Raw genomic sequence first — 22,620 nt, forward strand, 5'->3', positions numbered from 1 at the left:
TTAAAAATGAAAAAGATCTTATCTCTTTTAAAAAATTGTTAAAAACTTATTTATTTCAAGATGCATTTGACTTATGAAATGATCTATTTTATACTCTCATATGTCTTTAATATTCTCTTCTCTAGTTTCTTTCCAATTATACCTATTGTATTATCCCCTCTATGTAAATTTTAACAAATAATGCTATTGTAACTTTCCCCTTCCTTCCTTCTCAATCATGTTTGTCCAAATTGTTTTGTCAATTTGTCTAACTTAGTTAAATTATATGTATTACCACAATCTGCTGGTTTTTAAATTGTACATCGCTTAGATATTTGTAATAAGCGATACATCAAATGTAAATAAACTTGAAACTTGAATTAACCGCCGTTACCACATCCTCCAATAACGAGTTCTAGAACTTAACTATTCGAGTGAAAAAATATTTCCTTCTGTTTATTTTGAAAGTATTACCATGTACCTTCATCGCGTATTCACCTAGGGCTCCTTTAACTAAGCTGCGATAGCGATTTTAGTGCGCGCTAAACCCGCGCTACGTAGCTCGAACTAACGCCAGCTCAATGCTGGCGTTAAAGTCTAACGCGCGCTAAAACCGCTATCACAGCTTAGCAAAAGGATCCCTTAGTATAAAACACAATTAAATATTTGATAACCAAAACATACCAACAAACCAGCAGCAAATGCAATGCTCGGCAGCTGAGCTTTTAAATTTTTTTGAAACACAAGGTCATATACTGATCAAATCGAGAAAAGAAGTCTCTTTCTGAGCAGCAACTGAAAAATCACTTCAGTGGGTGGGAATTTGTGCCTAGTTTGCTTGTGTTTTTTGTTTTTGGACAAACTTTGCTGGCTCAGTCTCAGGGAATATGCAGGTTGATATGGATGTAAAATGAGTTTTAATTCAGTATTAGGCTCTATAATACGTCAAAGCAGTACTCTGTTCACTTTAACTTCAAATAATGGATTCATTTATATATCCTTCCTCTCCAGCAGCAGACGATCTAGCAAAGTAACCTTAAGAGGTCATGCTTTAACCCTTTCAGGACCATAAGGATCGTAGGCCAATTTTTGTGGTTTTGACGACATTTGTATGGTAAAAAGGGCTTGCAGATGGCAAAAAAGTGATTTTTTTTGTGAAATATCATTATTTTTATTTAAAAAATCACACTTCTGGCTTATGGACAGTGTGGCAAGTGAATCTTCTCGTCAATCTGGCAACGACGCTAATGAATGAATGTCGGAACCAGTTTGTTTACATAAAGGCAGTATCATATGGAATCCGTACATATCAAATTTAGAACTGTAGACTATCCCAATCAAAATTTATAGGATTTTAAAGTTATGGGACAAATATGTCCCTTGGTCCTGAAAGGGTTAAGGGGGAATGTGCATATCTATGGTAGAAATATTGTACCACTACCACTTGGGACAACTACTTGACTCCTAATTAAGTGTACAGAAATTCATTCTTGTTGCCAGTGCAGTAACTGACCTCTTAACATCAAAGGACTCTAGAGAAGTTGGATTAAGAACAAAAATAAACACTTGGCTACCCTGTACTAAATGGATGGTATTATTTCCATTATCAAAATTAATGAACACAATAATCAGTGACAGCATTCGCTATAAAAGGAGCATGTACTTACTGACCCAGCAATAAGGGCTAGGCGTTGCTTTATGGATGACGTTTCACACCCATTAGCTTGATGGAAAAGAAAAACATTGCATGGTAATAGAAGGTATTAAAAACCTAATGACCAAGAACAGGTTTTATCCTTTGTGCTTCTCCCAGATGTTTCTCTCCATTAATCTTTTCCTTCGAATAGGGTCATTCTTTCAAACTAAGATCCCCATGCTTAGGATAGAAACCTTCTAGAAACACTGAATTCTCACCCTGCCCAGAAATTTCCTTTGACAGGTTAATTTCTTCATACAGCCATCTAAATCCTTGGTCTTTACTCTAGCGCTCAAGGGCTACCAACAGGTAGGTTTTCAGGATATTCCTAATGAATATGCATGAGAGACCTGCATGCCTACTAACTCCATTGTATGCAAATCTCTCTCATGCATATGCCATAGGGATATCCTGAAAATCTGACCCATTAGCAGTCCCTGAGGATTGGGATTGAAGAGTACTAGTCTAAACATTTCAATTCACATTATGCTAGATCTCTTAGCAGCAGGTATCTAAGGGAACAGAGATCATGTAAGACCTACAGGCAGTGGTTAAGCACAGGTTGTCCTTAGGAAGCCCAACAGTCAGCCAGCCGCCATCCTTGCACCCTCCTCCAACACCCAACCAGAAGGCTCCTCAGAAATTGGCATTAACACAACCAACCTGGGAGAAGTTCCCTTGCAATGATGTTCAGCTTCCTGTCCTTAAATAATGTAATAGCTTTGATTCTTTGACCTTTTGCCTTTTTGGTATTCTACTATCTATTATATATTTGGTGAGGATGGCTTAAATAATGTAGCCACTATCTTGGAACTCCTCTAATCCCAACACCACCAAATCCACTCAAAAATTCCCCTCTTTAAAAGGCATATCCCATACAGGAAAATTAGGGCTTCCCTCTTCTTCAGGATCACCGAACTCTGGAACAGATTTATTGCCCCGCTTCGGAGCCTGACCTCCCTCCAATTCTTCCCAAAACATTTGAAAACTTGGCTTTTCTCTAAAATGTAATGACCCCTCCCTCTTCGTTATACTAAGTCCCTCTAAACTTCTCTTTACTAAGTCCTTCTACTTTTCATTGTAGTTCCTTTCTATATCAATTCTTGTAAACCGTGCCGAGCTCTACTTCTGTGGAGATGATGCGGTATACAAACTTAAGGTTTCATTTAGTTTAGCAGGACCTCCTAAGACAGGGCAATAATTTCTAGGTGGACGTTCACCCGTATTTGCAGTAATGCAACAAGAAGGGAAAACAGGCAGCCTAGATAGGAACATATAGCGCTATCTACTGCATTCTCAGCCTAGTCTAACCACAGGACATAGGAAAAGCTCTGGAAACTAATTATTGTACATTTCTGAGTTTTATTTTCCAGAAAGAGCTAAATTTGAAACGGAGATGCTCAATGCTTCTTTCGCATATCTGTTTGCTGATATGTTTGGTTTGGGGATATTTCCTTTTTAGAAATTTAAGGAAATTAAGATATTTTTTTTTGGCAAGCAACTCAGCATTTCAAACCTGCAAGCTTTTTTTTTTCTGTCTTTTTGCCCAAAATTCTGGAAGTATGATGCTGAGTATGCAAAATAAATTTAAGAAACTGCTAACACTCGCTTTTTGCTCTTTTCCTGGCTGATTAACCGTAATGGTGCTTTATCTTGTCTTTCTAAATACCTGCCAGCCATTTAAAACCAACTACTGCATAACTCCCCAAGCCTGCTCTGACTGGCCTTCAGTATATCTCTAATAAATCTAAATAGATTGAAGAAAACTGACATTAAATCTTACCTTGACTATCTTTTATCCAGTTCCCACTTCACAATAGGACACTGCCTCCTATCCCATGACTTTTTAATTTCCTTAAAAGTCTCATAAGAGAGTATCAAATGCCTTCTAAAATATCAACAGCTTCATCGTTATACATAGGTTCATTATTACATTTTTTTTTTAAAGCATTAAATTGGTAAGGCGATGTTTTGCTAAAGCCATGTTTGCTCTGCCCCACTAAACTGTATCTAACCATTTTGCCCAGTATTGGCTGAGGTTCACTGGTTATAGTTTCTAAGATCTCTCTTGAAGCCCCTTTTAAAGTTTGGTGAAACATTAGCCACCCTCCAATTCTAAGGTGCTATAGATCAGTGTTTTTCAACCTTTTTACACCTATGGACTGGCAGAAATAAAAGAATTATTCTGTGGATCGGCATCAGTCCGTGGATCGGCAGTTGAAGAACACTGGGCTAAATCATGGGCCAGACCCCGCCCATCTCTACCCAATCTTCACCCCAGACCCCGCCCCCATAATACTATTAATTGCACCTTGCACGTCCCATGCCTCATCTGGAAGCCTTCCCTCTGATGTTGCAACGTCAGAGAGAAGGCTTCCGGTTCAGGCGCAGGATGCCCATAGGAGCCGCTGCCCGTGGCTTTGTGCACTGAATCAGTGAGGAAGAGGGAGCTGGCTCGAAGATAACGCTGCATCAATCGCACCGTGGACCGGCAGTTGAAGAACACTGTTTTGGGCCTGATGCACGTGCTGGCTCTGTGGACCGGCAGGAAATTTCTGTGGACCGGTACCAATCCACGGACCGGTGGTTGAAGAACACTGCTATAGATGATTCCTAGAGAATGACATGGGGACAAATTTGTCTTCATCACGGCGGGATCTATTTCCATCCCCGGCCCATCCATGCAAGCTCTGTCCTCATGTAACTATGTCTCAAACACTTATGATTTTTTTTTCTTTATTGGTATTTACAAACATTTTACAAGATAACTCTTGCTTCGGAAAAACAGAAAAATTTTGTAAAGAAAGAAAAATTACACAAAAGGCAATTAACTATATATCTTCCTTAGACTACAATACACATAAGAGGGAGACCCTGATAAAGTGAAGAGAAACTCAAATTTCAAATTGTTAAAAAGGGATTGGCTTAACAGCTGGGTCCCGTTATCTAAACTGCTGTTCATACTAACTAAACATTCCCCGCTGTCAACTTCTTCAAATCCAGAAAGGAACGTAACTGCTCAGGTGAGAAAAATACATATTTTGCTCCAAGATATTTAACCATGCATTTGCCTGGAGAGTGTGGCACAGTGGTTAAAAGCTACAGCCTCAGCACCCTGACGTTGTGGGTTCAAACCCTCACTGCTCCTTGTGGGCAAGTCACTTAATTCCTCCATTGCACCAGGTGGATAGATTGTGAGCCCACTAGGACAGACAGGGAAAAATGCTTTTGAGTACCTAAATAAATTCATGTAAACCGTTCTGAACTCCCCTGGGAGAACGATATAGAAAATTGAATAAATAAACAAAAGAGGCACCCAAAATCAGTTTCAGTTCTCATTGCAAGAAATAATTTCCTTCGCTCCTGTGTTTGATAACATTGGGATAAAGTTAAACTTTTTTTTACTGTAAAACAAAATTTGAGTTGCAAAAATATAATCTTAATACTGCGTTAACATCTTGCTCAAAAACAAATGACAAAAATAAAGCAACTCTCTCAGAAGAATCAGATACTGTAGTTTCAAGCAAGTCCGTAACATTCAATGGCTCCCTTGCACTTAAGTTAATTTCTTCTGCCTCTGGGGTAACACCTACTTTTTTCTTTACAGGTAAATAGTATATTTGATTTACTGGTGGACTATTTTCAGGGGAAAATCTCAATACCTTAATTAAATACTTTTTCAACATTTCTATAGGTGTCACTCCCAGAGATTTTGGAAAATTCAAAAAGTGCCAATTTAGTCTGCGATTATAATTCTCTAATTATTCAGCTTTTCTTTTTCGCAAAATTTTATCCTTAACGATTCCAGATGTCAATGTTTGCAGACCTAAGACAATCAGTATGTGTGGGACACTAAGTGAAGCTTATGATGTACAGTAACACCCAAACGGAGGAAAAAAGACCTCAAAGAACCCCAGACGTCCAATCAATGGAAAGACACCAATTAGGGGTTTAAGGGTACTATCACTGGTCAAAAAACAGCCATTCAGGGAGCGGTGCAGGTCCAGGCTGGAGCATGAAAAGCTCGCTCCTGCCTTGTGCACCGCTGGCCGCAAGACAGGATCAGGCAGTCGCCAGCGAGGGAAGGATAGGAGCATGGAAAGCTTGCTCCTGCCGATACACCACTGGACCACCAGAATTTAAAAAGGTACCAAGGAAAGGGGTGTAAAAAATTGTTAGTCGGATGGGACGGATCCCTCCTGTCCCGGCCTACCACTAGATCAACAGAGGGGGGACAAGGTACAGAGCCTGGCAGGGAGAGGAACTGGCTGCATAGCCTGGTAGGGCAGGGAGGGAAGGGGGCTGGGTGCAGCGCCTGGTTTAATTTATTAAATATATTAGTGCACAATTTGGTTCAGAATAGTTTTTTTCTTGGTTTTCCTCCTCTAAACCTAGGTGCGTCTTATACTATAACCGCAAAAGTGATTTTTAGCACAGGCCAGCATGCTGAATGCTCTGCACTGCTCCCGACGCTCATAGGAACTCTACGAGGGTCAAGAGCATGCAGTGCGCCAGCCTGCACTAAAAACCGCTTCTGTAAAAAAGGGGAGGGGTTATATAGGTCATGCTGCACATGCTTTCCCCAACTGTTAAATAAACTACTTACTAAATCAAAAGTAATGCATATGAAAAAACTCCCAAAACATTTACAGCTCTGAACATTAAAGAGTTTAGACAAAAAAATAATTTATTTTAACTGAAACCGACCTGGTGGCAAAACAAATGCACTGGTCACTTCGGGTTATTTGTTAAGCACCTGATGCATACAGAGATGTGTTCTTTTTCCATATGCATAAATTTCACATAAAGATTGATTAAAGGTTAACATGTTTCAACAGGTGAAATCCCTACATTTTTGCCTGCATGATGTACGAGGCTAAAATGCCAAAAGTGCCAATCATTTTAATCAGAACCAAAAGGAGAGTCCAGTAGTTAAAGAACTCTGAGACAATGGTTACAATCCACCTCCTATTCGGAGTGCGAGGCCTAGAACGAAACCCTTGGTCTTCTTACACTTAAACTCAGATTTTAAACTCTAGCAGAATCCCTGTAGCCACTGTGCACATTTTGGTGTCTTATGCAGAAAACCACAAGGAAATCACTGGAGCATGATGAATTAGTTAGGTTAGGGCCTAAAGAGGTGCGCGAGGTCACTTAACACTGCAGACGGTGAACTTTGACCCAAGGAACAGAGCTTCCCAGATCTTAAAAATCTGCATAAACACCAGGTGAAATGAAAACCCAAACATGTTACTAACAAAGGAATAAAAAAGCAATCATATCACACTTTATTAGAAATGTCTAGGGAAATCAGTAAGGAAGACAGATTCATTTGTTTCGCTATCATACCTCCAGGGGGTCAAACTATTCCGGTGACGATGAAAAATAAATTACCTTTGAAGACCTGTACTGTACATTGTCAAGGGACAGAACCTATTCATTTCATTATCCTAAGGAGAGCTGGTGGCAAAACCTTGCACTCCATACAGAACTGTAAGCTGTCTTTGCAGAAGAGACATGTGGCAAAAGGTTAAATTAGCCTCTTCTAAGAAAAGGCCATAGTCGAACAAAGCTGAAGTCTGTTGTATGGGAGGAAAAATGCCCATGGCTCCAGCTAGTGACATAACTTCTGGCTGTTTCCCCTTCTCCTCACGTTCGACGTGTCTTCTGTCTTTTAACCAGTCGTTTGGCATCCTCAGAGCCACTGGCATCCGAGCCTGCCTGCCCCAGTGCCCGCACTCCTTGCAGCTGGCTGGTCAGCTGCAACAGTAGAGGAATGATCTAGGAAAATTTGGTTGGGGGGGGAGGGGAAACAGCATGAGAGTTCTAGTACTTTACGTGACGTGTGAAATCTCACAGATACTAAAACAAATACGCTGAAGAAAAACCAAAGCAGCATAATAGTCTCTTAGGGAAAATAAAGTGAAATAATGTCTACCTCCACTGAAATATTTAGGGTTCTAATGATTGGAATGCAATTTAAATAAAATAAAAAGTTAAGTGGCCTACCTTCTCATGGTTGTAGCCTGCTAATAGCAGGAGCAGTGTCAAAGGCAGTGCAATGTAGGACCCTTGGGTAACATCTTGCTCAGGCAGTTTTCTCTGCAAACACCAGGACAATGATTATAGAATACCCCACAGCTGAATGTTTTAATTGTTTAATGGTTTTGTTTTAATGCAGTTCAATTTTAAAATGACAGACACTGTGACATCCTGTAGTTCCATGAAGAATACCAGCTTCTCATCGCAAATCAGACATCTGACATGAGAAAGCAGATGCCAATGTGAATGCCGCTGCTCTGTGTGAATCAATGTACCTTCACAGTTTCCACAGAATTAGAGAAAATCTTCAGAACCAGTTTACCTGGAATGGCTGTTTCTAGCTCCTTTCTGTCTTACCATTCCCTCTAGCATAAAGATACCCTGGACCCTCACTTCTACCTTTGGATTTCTCAGTATCCTCTATTTTTGACTAGAAACTTCTAGCTGGGTCCATTGGTCCTGTTCCATCTTTCCGCCTTCCCCGTTATCATTTTCAGTTACCCGAGAGAAGAGCAAGTTGACGAGTAAGGGACGGGAGTGAAATTTAAAGGTCTCTGCACCCATATCAAATATCCAATTCATTTTCATCACCTCAATAGAGAGAGATGTACACTAATGTTTGAATCAGTTCAAAACTTGAGGCAAAACTGGTTAAAAAACAGTAATACTTTACTCACCACCGGGCTGAATATTAGAGTGATGTGTTTGTGGTACCCAACAGTACTGAAGGAAATTTGAGGTAGGTTGTAGTCATACTGGGACTTTGATAATGTTGAGTCCAATAGCACTACATAATTCTGTGATAAAAGAAAATACATTAATTAAGGGAGTATTTTAAAATATAATTGCACCCTATTCAAAATCAGAAAACTTTATGGTACCCTGTTTGAATTTTTACATGAACATGAAAAATATATATTTTGTGCTCGGTGATCCAACCATATAGTCACAGTATTTTGACCATTAATTTAGGAAGCTGGTTCTAATATCTATTCTATTTGCATGGCAAAAGCAGTGGAGCTTGATTCAAAGGCGGCACATAAATCTTACCATGCTGAAGACACCCACTGGCCCTTAAGGCCAGAACTGAGCTTTACTGAAAAATAATGGACAGAAAAGTCAGGGAGTGGTGCCTTACCTCTCCATCTCTCGGCAATGGTGGGAAGTGGAAAAAGAGGGACTGACCCAAGGAGACCGTCTGGATTGGATTATCCAAGTTTTCACTTTTATAGAGTTTCACCTGTTTAGGAAAAGGAAGAAAACATTTATGAGCAATTCTGAATACAAAATATATCAATCATAAATTAAGAAGCAGAATGCTAAAGACAAGGCTAGCGGTTAAATACTCCCTGGTAATGGTTGAAATTCCCCTCCTACTCTAAGGGGCAGAATCTATAAATGGCATTCCAATTGTAGGTGGCGGAAGGCGTCCTACCACTGTCTAACCAGCCAATTGGGACGCAGGTTTTCTAAAAAAACAAAACCAAAACAGCACTGTAGGCGTCTGTCATGGTTAAGGGAGACGTGTCGGAACACTTAAACTCACCCAAGGAAAGGCACGGGCTCACCTGGAAGTGGCCTTGGGAGAGCTTAAGCGGCCCAAGCGTTTCCCTAGGGCCATGATAGATGCTTGAAATGTAGGCCAGCAAAATGCATATAACTTCCACAATACTGTAAGTTATGGGATAAAGTGCAACATTTTCATATTAACAGTTTTGCCTGCCTTTTACATAGCGTAAGTGATACCACCTACCTACTGGTATACAAATGCCAACTTGTACTCTATAAAGAACCTCACACAAAAAAAAGGTCAAAATTGACCAAAAATACACATCAAACCAAGGCAGACTTGATACGTGTGAATGATACCCAAATCTTTAAGAAATATTCAGGAGATTAGCGGATCGGGAGGGGGGGGGGGGGAGAGGGGGGAAAAAGGACCTCAAGTGTCCACAGGTGTCAGATATAGATCAATCTTTGTCTGCACACCAAAGCGTGGACTATCATTGGACCAGAGCAAACCCCTTATCCTGTCCTGGATACCGCTAATCTTACATTAGCTACAAAACAAGAAAAGTTATTTTAGCATTTACCATCAGTACTTAGCTTATACTGCTGGTTGGTGAACAGCCGGGATTATAGAAGAAGTAATTCTCTCAACGGAGTATCCCCGTTTCACCACAAAAAGAGCTTCATCAGGAGATATACCCAGGAGTTCTCTGTAGCTTTAAGGCCGGGGTGTCAAAGTCCCTCCTCGAGGGCCGCAATCCAGTTGGGTTTTCAGGATTTCCCCAATGAATATGCATGAGATCTATTAGCATACAATGAAAGCAGTGCATGCAAATAGATCTCATGCATATTCATTGGGGAAATCCTGAAGACCCAACTGGATTGCGGCCCTCGAGGAGGGACTTTGACACCCCTGCTTTAAGGGAACACTGCATGCTTTCCTGACAGAAGCAAAACACAATGCACCCACCACCGAGCCACCCCCGATCCGCTAATCTTCTGAATATTTCTTAAAGATCTGGGTGTCAATCACACCTATCAAGTCTGCATTGTTTTGATGTGTATTTTTGGTCAACTTGTACTCTTATTGCTGCCATTTCCAACACAGTCCTTGGGGCGCACCTAGTCCCCACTGAGTTATCAGGATATCCACTATGAATATGTATGCAGTTGAGGCAATCCATACAAAACTAACCAACGTATTTTCATTGTAGATATCCTGAAAGCCCAGTGGGACTAAGGACTGGGTTGGGAATGGCTGCTCTAGTCTATAACAAAGTCTGGGCACCCAGATGCATTACAGAATGTGTATTTAGTGCCCTGCAGTTTGGTGCCCATTAAGGAACTTCTCCCTAGATGTCGAAGGATGAGACTAGTGGCGCATTTCGTCACTACAAATTTAAGAACTACAAGGACTTGGGCAACGTAATATGTATTTAGGTTGCTCTGGCCATTAAATTAGTTTCTCCTAAGCTGGAAGGGAAGGGGAAAATACATTTCTATAGCACTCAGTTACCCTTCCAAAAAAGGGAAAATTAGATGTCCTGTCTGTTTGTCCAAATTAGTTTGTAAGCTCTTCTGAGAAGGGACCACCTATTGAAAGTTAGATGTACAATACTGTGTTCGCCTTTCAGCACTATAGAAATGATAAATAATAGTAGCAGCAGAAGTAAAAAAAAAAAAAAACAACAAAAAAACAAAAAAAACAACTTGACACTCCTCCCCATTTTTTTACAAAACCGTGTAAGCGATTTATAGCACAGGCCAGCGCACTAAATGCTCTGTGCTGCTCCCGTCACTCCTAGAAGCATTCAGCGTGCCAGCCTGTGCTAAAAATCACTTCCGCGGTTTTGTTTTAAAAAAAAAAAAAAAAAAAAAGGGGGGGCATTAAATTTGGGTTGCAATGACATCTTTTTCATTTCATTTAGGGGGTCCTTTTATCAAGCCGCACTAGCGGGGTTAGCACGTCGGACATTTCATCAAGCACCAACCCCCGTGGCTGGCTAAAATATAACGCCTGCTCAATGCAGTAGTGCGGCAGGCGGTTTAACGCACGGTATTACGCGTGTTAAACCCCTACCGCAGCTTGATAAAAGGACCCCTTAGTGTACCTTAAAAGTTTAGACAAGCCCATGCTTTATGAGGTCATGTTACTAAGCTGTGGCAAAAGTGAGACTTTAGCATGCTGTTACTCGGGTTTTCCCATGCGCTAAGGCCATGGCTGATTTTCTTTTTTTTTTTTTTTTTTTATTAATGGCCAAAACAACAGACATTAAAGTGTTCCGAAAAGAAATCAAAACACTTCTATTCAAAAAACACATCCCACCAATCTAACCTCCTTCCTATCCCATCTACAATTTCCTCGCGAATACACCACCCCTACGGCAACTTCTAGTCATTTCTCCAAACCAAACACCCAACATAAAACCAGATCCCGGCTCCATTTTAAAGTACTGTAACCTTCCTTTTAAAGTACTGTAACCTGCTGATAGATATCCTCATCATCTCAAAATCTTCAGAAATCACATGTAACCTCCTCTTGAAACCAGAAACCTGCTTCCTTCAACGTTATGTAATTCTCTTTTGTAACCTGAATGTTATGTTATTCTCTATTGTAACCTGAAATATTCTTTCCTCTTTATCATGTAATTCCCCTGGATATGTCCAGATATCTTCTAATGTAATCCACTTGGAACCACAAGGCACAGGCGGAATAGAAATCACTTATGTAATGTAATTAGTGCGTGGCTATTAAAAAAAATACTGTATTAGTCCTTACCGCCGCCTACTTTGTAGGTGGGTAAGGACCTGTGTGGTAATCCTATGCTAACCAGTTAGCACACAGTAGTGCGGATGTAAAACTGTTTACCACAGGAATGCCCACTATACACCCCCTGCCATGTTCCCTCCAAAACAAATATACAAATTCTTTTTAGCACATGCTAATTTGTCCGTTATCACAGGACACCTGTGTGAATCCTGTGGTATGTCATTTTAAACGCATTTTAGTAAAAAAAAAAAAGGGCCCCTAAATGGTTTAGCATACTCTAAAAGTTTAAAAAATTGAGATATGAAAATGAAAAAATAAAACCCCCGTCTATCTGCACATCCTTAGTGAAAAGACATAGCCTCAAGCTTACCCATAATGTGGAGAGATATTCAGATGAGGTGATCACATTTCCACTTAAATCAAACAGGTTAATCTGCCGGAATGCAATGATGTTCACATTGTCAACATCACTGCTGCCAACCTTAAAAGACAGAAACATTTGTTAATAGCCAAAAACACTAGCAAAGTACAGACTGATAAACGGCTGCCAACGTAGACAGAAGTACTACAGTGATTGGATTGCTCTGTGGATGGGCCCTGCACATACCCACAGGCCGTCGGGTAACAATCTGCACAGAATATGCTGCTTTATTACTAAAACTAGATGCCATGTTAAAACCTGCTAAGGAAAATTAATATATTACTCTCCATGTATATACACTGATTAAAATACCTAACCCCATCGAGGCTGTTTAAATTATATTACAAATAAAAGCTCCATCATCAAAATAAGATGCAACACAGCTGAAAGAGGGAGAGGGGAGCTCCAGGAAGTACAAGAGGACAGGCTCAAAAGTCAACTAAGGAGGAAGAAGATATGCAGAAGACAGACCCAGAGGTTACTCCTGCTGGAATTCTGCGAGTGCAGAATTCCTCACCTCCTCAGGACGCACAGAATTTTGCACATCTTGTGTAGAATTTAATGCACAGGCAGCAGAGGAGGGATTGACCTACTGGACAGCGGGTCATTTCCTTCTCCTGTGCCGGCTTGGACCCGGCTGTTTAAGTGAACCGTTATCTGGCACTTGCAGAATTCAGTCAGGAATAAGAGGTGAAGGAATTAACAGTTGAGCTACTAGCCCATTTGGAAGCAGATCTATAAGTTGGGTTTCAGGATAAGAAAAAAATGACCTGCTGGATTTAATTTCTAAAGTGAAGGGTATGATATACAAGATGAATGAAGTCGTAACCTGTATAAATGGTTACTGACAAGAGTTTTAGCAACAAGGACACTGAGTTAAGAGAAACGTAACTCTTCCTTCTTAGAATACATTGAAGGAAAAATAAAATCATTGTGTGTATTCTCAATAGACAGGTGTCTAAAAGGATCTAGATCACCCAAGATAACGAAGAAGATCCAAAACAAACTAAAGCCTGCTGCATTAATGGAGGACAAGCTTAAATTCAATATGCTTAAATAATAAATTGAAACTAACAGTTAAGGCAGTGGTCTCAAACTCAAACCCTTTGCAGGGCCACATTTTGGATTTGTAGGTACTTGGAGAGCCTCAGAAAAAAAATAGTTAATATCTTATTAAAGAAATGACAATTTTGCATGAGGTTTATAAATCTTTCCTTTTGGCTAAATCTTAATCATAATATTGTAATTTATAGCTAAAGAGACATATGATCAATAAACTGTTTTATTTTACTTTTGTAATTATGATAAACATACCAAGAGCCTCAAAATAGTATCTGGCGGGCCGTAAGTTTGAGACCACTGAGTTAAGGCACAAAAACCACAGGGATATGAAGAAAACAGGAAAGGAGATATCAAAATAAATTCGACAGCAAACTTGGAAAGAACATCAGTACAGTCAACACACCACTAACTGAAGATGAAGCAGAAACCTTCTGGAGAAAGTGATACGAGAACCCTGTAGAGCAGTGTTTCTCAAACTGTTTGTTCCGAAGAGATTCCAGAATTTTATTTTATTTTTAAAAATTCCCTTCATAAGCATACACTAAGATAGATGACATGTACATTGCGTACGCAAGAGTCTGTCAATGTTATGAGTGTAAGGATACAACCAACGAGACAAGCTTCATTCTTTGATGTGATTGGTCCTTGAAAACTAACGGCAAGTAATTTTACTTTTAGTTTTTATGTGGTAGTTTATCCCAACTTGAGCAACAAAGCAATCAAGGCTTTGTTACTGTTTAGATCTTCTTATCTTTGCAAACTTGAATTTTCAGCTCTGACAGAAAGTTAAAAAAAAAAAAAAATAGAACAACTGCAGATGGTGGATGATGAAATGCATGTTTGCTTGTTGACTATCAAGCTGTGTTTTTGAGTTAATTTGCATTCAAAAGTAAGCACATCCATCACGTTGATTAGCAATTCCCAGCACATACATCTCCCTCGGATTTCTACTCCCCAAATGCATCACTGCACTTCTTTGCATTGAATTTTAGCTGCCAGACATTAGATCATTCTTCCAACTTTTGCAGATTCTTTTCATGTTTTCCACTCTCTCTGGGGTGCCCAATCTGTTACAAATCTTAGTATCATTCGCAAAAAGGCAAATCTTACCTTCTGACTCTTTGGTAATACCGCTCACGAACAGAATAAGACCCAGCACTGATTCCTGAGGCACGCCACTACTCACCTTTCCTTATTCCGAGCAAATTCCATTAACCACCACCCTCCGACGTCTGTCCATCAAACAGTTTCTAATCCAGTTCACCACTTGGGGTCTTAACTTCAGCCAATCAAGTTTGTTCAAGAGCTTCCTATGAGGAACTGTGTCAAAGGCTTTGCGGAAATCTAAGTAAATTTTATCTAGCACACTTCCTTGATCTAATTCTCTGGTTACCCAGTCAAAGAATTCAATCAGATTCATTTGGCAAGATTTATCTTTAGTAAAGCCATGTTGTCTTGGATCTTGTAACCCATTAGATTCTAGGAAATTCAGCAACGCTTCAATTATTTTTCCAATAACTGAAATGAGGCTTACCAGCCTGTAGTTTCCCACTTCATCACTGCAACCACTTTTGTGAAGAGGAACCACATCCTCTCTTCTCCAATCCCATGGAACCTCTCCCATCTCCAGGGATTTATTGAATAAATCTCTGAGCTCCCTCAATATCCTGGGATGGATCCCATCCACTCCTATGGCTTTTGTCCCCTTTTAATTTTTTTCAAGTTGTTCATAAACACTTTTCCATGAATGGCATGGTATCCACTCCACTCTCACATGTAACTTTGCCAGCCAATTGCAATCCTTCTCCAGGATTTTCTTCCATGAACACGGAACAGAAGTATTTGTTTGGCATGTTTGCTTTTTCCTCATCATTTTCCACATTGTGGTACATAGCTTCTTTCAGTCTTGCAATTCCATTTTTTCTCTTCCTTCTTTCACTAATATACCTGAAAAAATTTGTCTCCCTTTATTATATTTCTAGCCATTTGCTTTTCCACTTGCACTATCGCCAGACATATCTCTCTCCTGGCTTCTTTCATTTTTATCCGGTATTCCTTTCTGTGCTCCTCTTCAATATTTTTATATTTCATGAATGCCAACTCTTTTGTCTTTATTTTCTCCGCCACTAGTTTGGAAAACCATTTTGGTTTCCTTTTCTCGTTTTTATTTATTTTTCTCACATAAAGGCTGGTAGCCATTTTTAGCTCTTAAGTTCTCCCTTCCTATTAGCTCTTTCTTCAGGTACTCCTTCATTTTACTAAAGTTCATGCTTGAAATCCATGGCTTTGAGTTTTGTGTGGCCACCCTCCACTTTAGTTGTTATATCAAACCAAACCATTTGATGATCACTACTGCCCAGGTGGGCACCCACTCAGACATTAGAGACACTTTCCCCATTTGTGAGTACCAGACCAGTATCGCTTTTCCCTCGTTGATTCTGTCACCATTTGTTGGAGCAGAGCCCCTTGAAGGACATCCACTATCTTGGTACTTCTTTCCGATTCCGCAGGCAGAATTTTCCAATTCACATCCAGTAGGTTGGAAATCACCCAGCAACAGCAACTTTCTGTTCTTTCCTAACTTTTGGATATCTGCAACAAGATCTTTATCAATTTGCTGTGACCAAGTCAGAGGTCTGTGGACAACAACCATGTAGACAGAAGTTCCATCTGCTCCTTTCAAAGCAATCCATATTGCTTCTTCCTTTTCCCAAGCCCTCTCTGCATTTCAGTCGCTTGGATATTTGTCTTCATAGAGCTACTCCTCCACTTTTCAACCATCTCTTCCTAAAAAGATTATAGCCAAGTATGTTTGCATCCCATCCATGGGAATCACTGAACCATGTCGCTGTGATTGCTACAATATCCAAGTCTGACACACACTATTTTAATTCCATTTTCTTTAATCATTGTCATGACCAAAATCTTGTCCAGTTTCTGAGATGGAGGAAGCATAGGTATTATCAATTCAGCACTTATTCAGAGCAATAAATTGGCTTAGCTTAATTAGGGCAGATGACCTGAATTTGGATCCAAAATTAGGTCTTCTTTCCCCAAGCCAGCAAGATGCTGCAAAGGTAGCATTCACTTAAATGAGGAAAGAGCCCAAGTTACTGTACAACAGTGACATCTAGTGGGCTGATTGTGTCTATAATTATGAGGTTTTAGAAAGAGACCTAGTGCATAATCTTGAGCTGAGAATTGCCGCTGCAGTACCCAAGTTAAATTATTTGGGAGGAACATATAGAAGAGGGGAAAATAACCTCTGTATAAGTGCAAATAATGGCACATGGCACAACTGAACTGGAAAACCAAATGGGCAGGAAGAAATCAACATTCATATACAGTGGTACCTTGGCACATGCTCAAGGCCCAGCACAGGAGGCAGATCTTCGGGCACCGGCACCAGCACAGGACATGCTGGTGCCGGTACGGAGGCTATATCAAAGTAAGAAGAGGGTTCGGGTGGGTTGGGGGGACCTCAGGTCGCAGCGAGGGGGTGCCCAATGGCGGCGGGGGGTGCCGGACCGCGGGGGGGCCTTCGGGGGGGAGCAATGCCGGTTCTCATGGGGGGGGGGAGCAGCGCTGCTGGCCTCGGGGGGGTGGAGGGTGGGAACCTATCAAAGCGAGTTTCCATTATTTCCTATGGGGAAACTCGCTTTGATAAACGAGCATTTTGGATTACGAGCATGCTCCTGGAACGGATTATGCTCATAATCCAAGGTACCACTGTACTCCCTTTCCAAAAAAAAGGATGAAAAAGTTGGACTTTAATGTTACTTTCCTCTCCTCAAGTCCTGCCAGACTAGTCTAGACAAATGGGTTATGTTTCCCTACCAACTAGTGGAGTCAGAAATAAAGATTAACAACCCTTCTCTTCACTACAGGAATATAAAACCCTTGGTCTTAGCTACCTTAAGGCAAGAATCAGCTGTTTTAAACTTAGGATGCAATCTCCAGCTATCAGTCATGGTACAAAGCACTGGGGAGAAGCCTACAACCACCCAGGAATATAGCACACCTTATAGACTGAACATAAGGGTGTCAAGGTCAAAAGCGCGCCGGGACAAAGGCGCACGCAGACAATTGAGTGTAGCACGGAGGTGCGCGCTGAAGAAAATTACTGTTTTTAGGGGCTCCGATGGGGGTGTGTGTGGGGGGGGAACCCCTCACTTTACTTAATACAGATCGTGCCGCGTTGTGGGGGGTTTGGGGGGTTGTAACCCCCCACATTTTACTGAACACTTCACTTTTTCCCTGTTTTTAGGGAAAAAGTTAAGTTTCCAGTAAAATGTGAGGGGTTACAACCCCCCAAACCCCCCACAACGCCGCCGCGGTCTGTATTAAGTAAAGTGGGGGGGCTCCCCAACAAAACCCCCCGTCAGAGCCCCTAAAAACAGTAATTTTCTTTGGCGCGCGCCTCCGTCTTGCGCTCAGTTGTCGGCGCAAGCCTTTGTCTTCCGCAATTATGTCTATGAACCGAACATAAGCAATGCCTCCGCTGAGTCAGACCAGAGGTTAATCGCGCCCAGCAGCCCGCTCACGCGGCAGCCCAACAGGTCCAGGACCTGCACAGTAATCTTCTATCTATACCCTTCTATCCCCTTTTCCAGCAGGAAATTGTCCAATCCTTTCTTGAACCCCAGTACCGTGCTCTGCCCTATAACGTCCTCTGGAAGCGCATTCCAGGTGTCCACCACACGTTGGGTAAAGAAGAACTTCCTAGCATTCGTTTTGAATCTGTCCCCTTTCAGCTTTTCCGAATGCCCTCTTGTTCTTTTATTTTCCGAAAGTTTGAAGAATCTGTCCCTCTCTACTCTCTCTATGCCCTTCATGATCTTGTAAATCTCTATAATATCCCCTCTAAGTCTCCTCTTCTCCAGGGAAAAGAGACCATCTCTCACAACCCATCCGAAAGCTACCTAGTTATCAAGCCTTAGAAAACAAGTGTCACTAGCTTCTTTCACCAAACCACTATTACTGCTACCAATCATTTCTATAGCACTGCTAGACATATGCAGCACTGTGCGTTACACATGTAAGAGACGATCCCTGTTTAACAGAGTTTACAATCTAATTAAAACAGACAAATATTTCTTTTAAGTTCAATGTTGAGGATTTTGACCAAACAGTGCCATCTATTTTCTCTTGATTTTGTTCACAAACTGTCCTCAGAATAGGTCAGTTCTTGATATACTGCTCAAAACAATCTACTATAGAGTCCCATCTAACATCTTTTTTGGCCTATTACCTAGATACCTCAACCACCATTTCACTCTGAATCTCACCAACAAGAAATCCCGCAGAATCCAGCTGTTCGTCTTCCCATCCCTAAAATTATGTCATCTCAAAACCTTTGCTTACCAGGCGGCTAAGCTGAACCCTTGGCTTGCCCAAATGATACTCGAGGCCCCCACTTACCTTAGCTTCAGAAAACTTCTCAAAACGCACCTTTTCCGCGAATAGGTCCTTGAACCCCCCTTCCCCCTGCTTCTCCCCTTTCCCACTCTCACCCCACTCCTTCTTCTCCCCCTCTTCCCCCCTTCTCCCCACATACCTTCCAACCCTACCTTCTTTATTGCTTGTACCTCTGCTTAATCTCTGTTAAAGCGTTCCCACGCTCCCCTCTTCGTTGCCTGTAACTTTGTTAAAATTTTGTAAATCCGTGTGTCATCGTGGATCTTAATTAACGGATGTGAACCGCTTAGAACTTATTGGGTATGGCGGTATACAAGAATAAAATTATTATTATTATTATCTTGTGGGAGCGTTAGCTTGGTTCCCCCCATTCTTTTCAGAGCTGCTACTGCAAAATCCAAGTTTCCAAGTTTTATTTTAAATTTGATGAATCGCTTATCCATAATTTACTAAGCGAATTACAGTAAAATATAAAACAAACATACTGATCAACATACAATTTAAAATTTAGTTAAAATGGGTTGGACGAACAGACATACAGACAGAACTGAATACGAGGAGTAAGGGGGTAAATTTACAAAATTAATACTTTTAGAGAAAGAAAAGAGGCACAGAGGGAGAAAAACATAAGGAAGGGTAAAAATTTTTCTTTCTTTTGTTTTTTAAATTTTTTAGTAGGAAGTCTACTCCACTGTATATATTCCATTTAAAGGTTAAAAGTGTCTTTAAAAAGAAAGGTTTTTAAGTTATTTTTAAAACGGCTATTGTCTTTTTCATCTCTTATATATTGTGGTAAGGAATTCCAGACTTGGAGGGCCACTATTGAGAATATGTCCTGATGTCTAGTACCAATAACTTTTAAGGAAGGGACTGCCAGAAGCCCTTGAGCCGTAGAACGAAGAGAACAGGATGTGTTATACGGAATGAGCAATCTATTTATAAATTGTGGTTCACTAGAGCAGTGGTTCCCAACCCTGTCCTGGAGGAACACCAGGCCAATTGGGTTTTCAGGCTAGCCCTAATGAATATGCATGAAGCAAATTTGCATGCCTATCACTTCCATCATATGCAAATCTCCCTCATGCATATTCATTAGGGCTAGCCTGAAAACCCGATTGGCCTGGTGTTCCTCCAGGACAGGGTTGGGAATCACTGCACTAGAGGATAGAGTTTTAAATACTAGGAGCAATATTTTAAAGGTAATGCGATGGTTAATGGGGAGCCAATGTGAATTGACCAAAAAAGGAGTTACATGATCATATTTTTACCATTGTGAATAAGTTTGACGGCAATGTTTTGAATTATCTGTAGACGTTTCTTTTCTTTTTGAGTAATGACAATCTTTATTTCTAGGACACTGAAGTCTTTGGCTAGGAGGTAAAGCAAATGAGCATTACAACCATATGCTATTAGACATTTGAATTTTTGTTCACATTTTATTATTACTTTTGTTGATACTTCCTGTAAGTATTCTACTGTATGTGCATTTTCTGAGGTATCAATTTTTTCTGCAAGAAAGATATTCCCTTCTTCTGTTATACAAGCACATACAGCAGGATCATTGTGGACATTACTCCACCTATTAAGACTTAGGTTAACAAGTTTACCCTCTAGACCTGTTGCATATTGCTCCATTTCTATGTCATATACTTTGTCCAGTAGTTTTCCTGCAACATCTGCTCTGCTAGGTGAGCTGCATCTTGGTCTCAGTGACTAAAGTGTGAATTTTCAATCAAATGGAAAGAAGAGTTTGTCACAGAAACAAACTGGGCAATTTTTTTCATCAAGTACCTCTTTTTCTAACCAACTTGTTCACTGAGGCAAGTGGAATGCTCTAGCACCCCAAACACTGACAAGGTCAACCTGTTCCTTCCATCCATGGACAAATACTAGGACTAGGAAGAGCTCAAAATTGAAGATTCTGCTGGAGCAGGACCACCCAGGACTTTTATTACTTTCTTTAAAAAAAATTCAGTTATTCTTGGGCTACTTTTCTTGCACCACAAAAAAAAAAAAAAAGTTCAGAGTGGCTTCACTGGCTCCATCTATTGGCCAGGAGACATAACTCACTTGTCTGTATTGTTTAGCATTGTTTATATATTAGGCAGCACAGCAGCAGAGCCGAAACCATACGAGTCAACAATAGATATGGAGTCATATGCTTTCAGACTTCTATCTGCTACCTTAAGAAAAAATTGAGAAAGCCCTTAGACAATCTCTCCCCCGACCTTCTACCCTTATCCCCTCTCCCCTCCTTAGCCCACTTGAATTTCACGGTACTGTGATACATATAAACTGTTATCTTTATCATATCGTAATTTTTCGCTGTATTTTCTGAAATGTGCGGCTTATTCCAAACAGGTCCTCTCAGACATTACCTACCAAACTGTTTATCTTATACTCTTGCTCAACAAATTGTATTTCTATATCCGTGCTTTCTTAAAGTATCTGCTCTCTGTATTTCCTCTATCTGCATATTGTAACTCGCTGAATGTCCAGCTCTCTTGACTGTAAACCGCCTAGAAGTCACAAGATTGTGGCGGTATAGAAGAACATAAGAACATAAGAAATTGCCTCCGCTGAGGCAGACCAGAGGTCCATCTTGCCCAGCGGTCCGCTCCCGCGGCGGCCCATCAGGCCCATTGCCTGAGCAGTGGTCTCAGACTATCCCTTAATCTACCTCTACTCCTATCTGTACCCCTCAATTCCTTTATCCTCCAGGAACCTATCCAAACCTTCTTTGAAGCCTTGTAACGTGCTCCGGCCTATCACAGCCTCCGGAAGCGCATTCCATGTATCCACCATCCTCTGGGTGAAAAAGAACTTTCTGGCATTTGTTCTAAACCTGTCCCCTTTTAATTTCTCCGAGTGCCCCCTTGTAAAAATTAAAAGGGGACAGGTTTAGAAGAATAAAGTTATTATTATTATTATGAGGTTGGGATATCACAGTTCCATGCAGGTCTATTTACCACTGAAGAAGTTGGGAGAGAAATTCCTTCAGAGGCCAGGAACCTGAACAAATTGTTTTCACATTGACAACCATCAGGTAAAAGAGAATCTTTTCTTCTGCAGACATCGGTGAACTCGGTATTGCTCTTCCCCAATAATACCTGTTGTGTTTGAGGTAGTGATAATTACCTCGATAGTTCGGTGCTGCGGAAGAGCTCTCTCAATATGATCGTTGCCTTCGGCTTTTAGTTGAACATGGTACACACACCCAGGCTGCAATTGGAAAAATAGAAAGCTCATTAACTTGCACAATTTGAATGAGACCCCAACCAAATTTTGGTTTCAATCTAGTTTGGCTATGCTGCCCTCCCACAAACCAAAGACTCTCCCCAGGCCCATCTTTAGAAGCCATGGTGGTCTGGTGGTCTCTCTGGGGCAGAAGTGATCCCTAGTCATTCCTGCCCATGCTAGTTCTGCAGTCAAAACGGCTTCCACATCTTTCCATGGCAGCCTTGTGAGACGGCTGCAAGACATCACAGCAGCCATTCTGAGATTGGAACTGGCATGGGTAGGAGCAAAATGGGATTAGTCCTGCCTATGCCAGTTCCAATCTCAAAATGGCTGCCACAGCCTCTCATAGCAGTCTTGTGAGGTTGCAACAGGAAATCATGGCAACCATCTGTTGCAGAATTGAGCGACTTGGGATCATTCCTGCCCTGAAAAGGCCACCAGACCTTCTAGATAGGCCGGGGGGGGGGGGGGGGGGAGAGGGAG

The 22,620-nt window shown here is 41.0% G+C and overlaps 1 protein-coding gene across 1 annotated transcript in view; it reads right to left on the reverse strand.

Moving 5' to 3' along the window:
- Positions 1-6,341: 6,341 nt before the first annotated feature.
- The window catches only part of LOC117369320 (nodal modulator 1-like), a 110,055-nt gene continuing 93,776 nt past the window's right edge, over positions 6,342-22,620 (reverse strand). Inside the window, exons 26-31 of the mRNA XM_033963747.1 lie at positions 22,036-22,119; positions 12,367-12,477; positions 8,856-8,957; positions 8,395-8,514; positions 7,685-7,777; positions 6,342-7,456 (exon numbers count right to left, since the gene is read on the reverse strand). Coding sequence (XP_033819638.1) covers positions 7,325-7,456; positions 7,685-7,777; positions 8,395-8,514; positions 8,856-8,957; positions 12,367-12,477; positions 22,036-22,119 — 642 coding nt within the window. The 3' untranslated portion in view covers positions 6,342-7,324. The remainder of the gene's footprint in view (positions 7,457-7,684; positions 7,778-8,394; positions 8,515-8,855; positions 8,958-12,366; positions 12,478-22,035; positions 22,120-22,620) is intronic.

Source organism: Geotrypetes seraphini, chromosome 11 (assembly GCF_902459505.1).
Source record: "Geotrypetes seraphini chromosome 11, aGeoSer1.1, whole genome shotgun sequence".
Classification (NCBI taxonomy): Eukaryota; Metazoa; Chordata; class Amphibia; order Gymnophiona; family Dermophiidae; genus Geotrypetes; species Geotrypetes seraphini.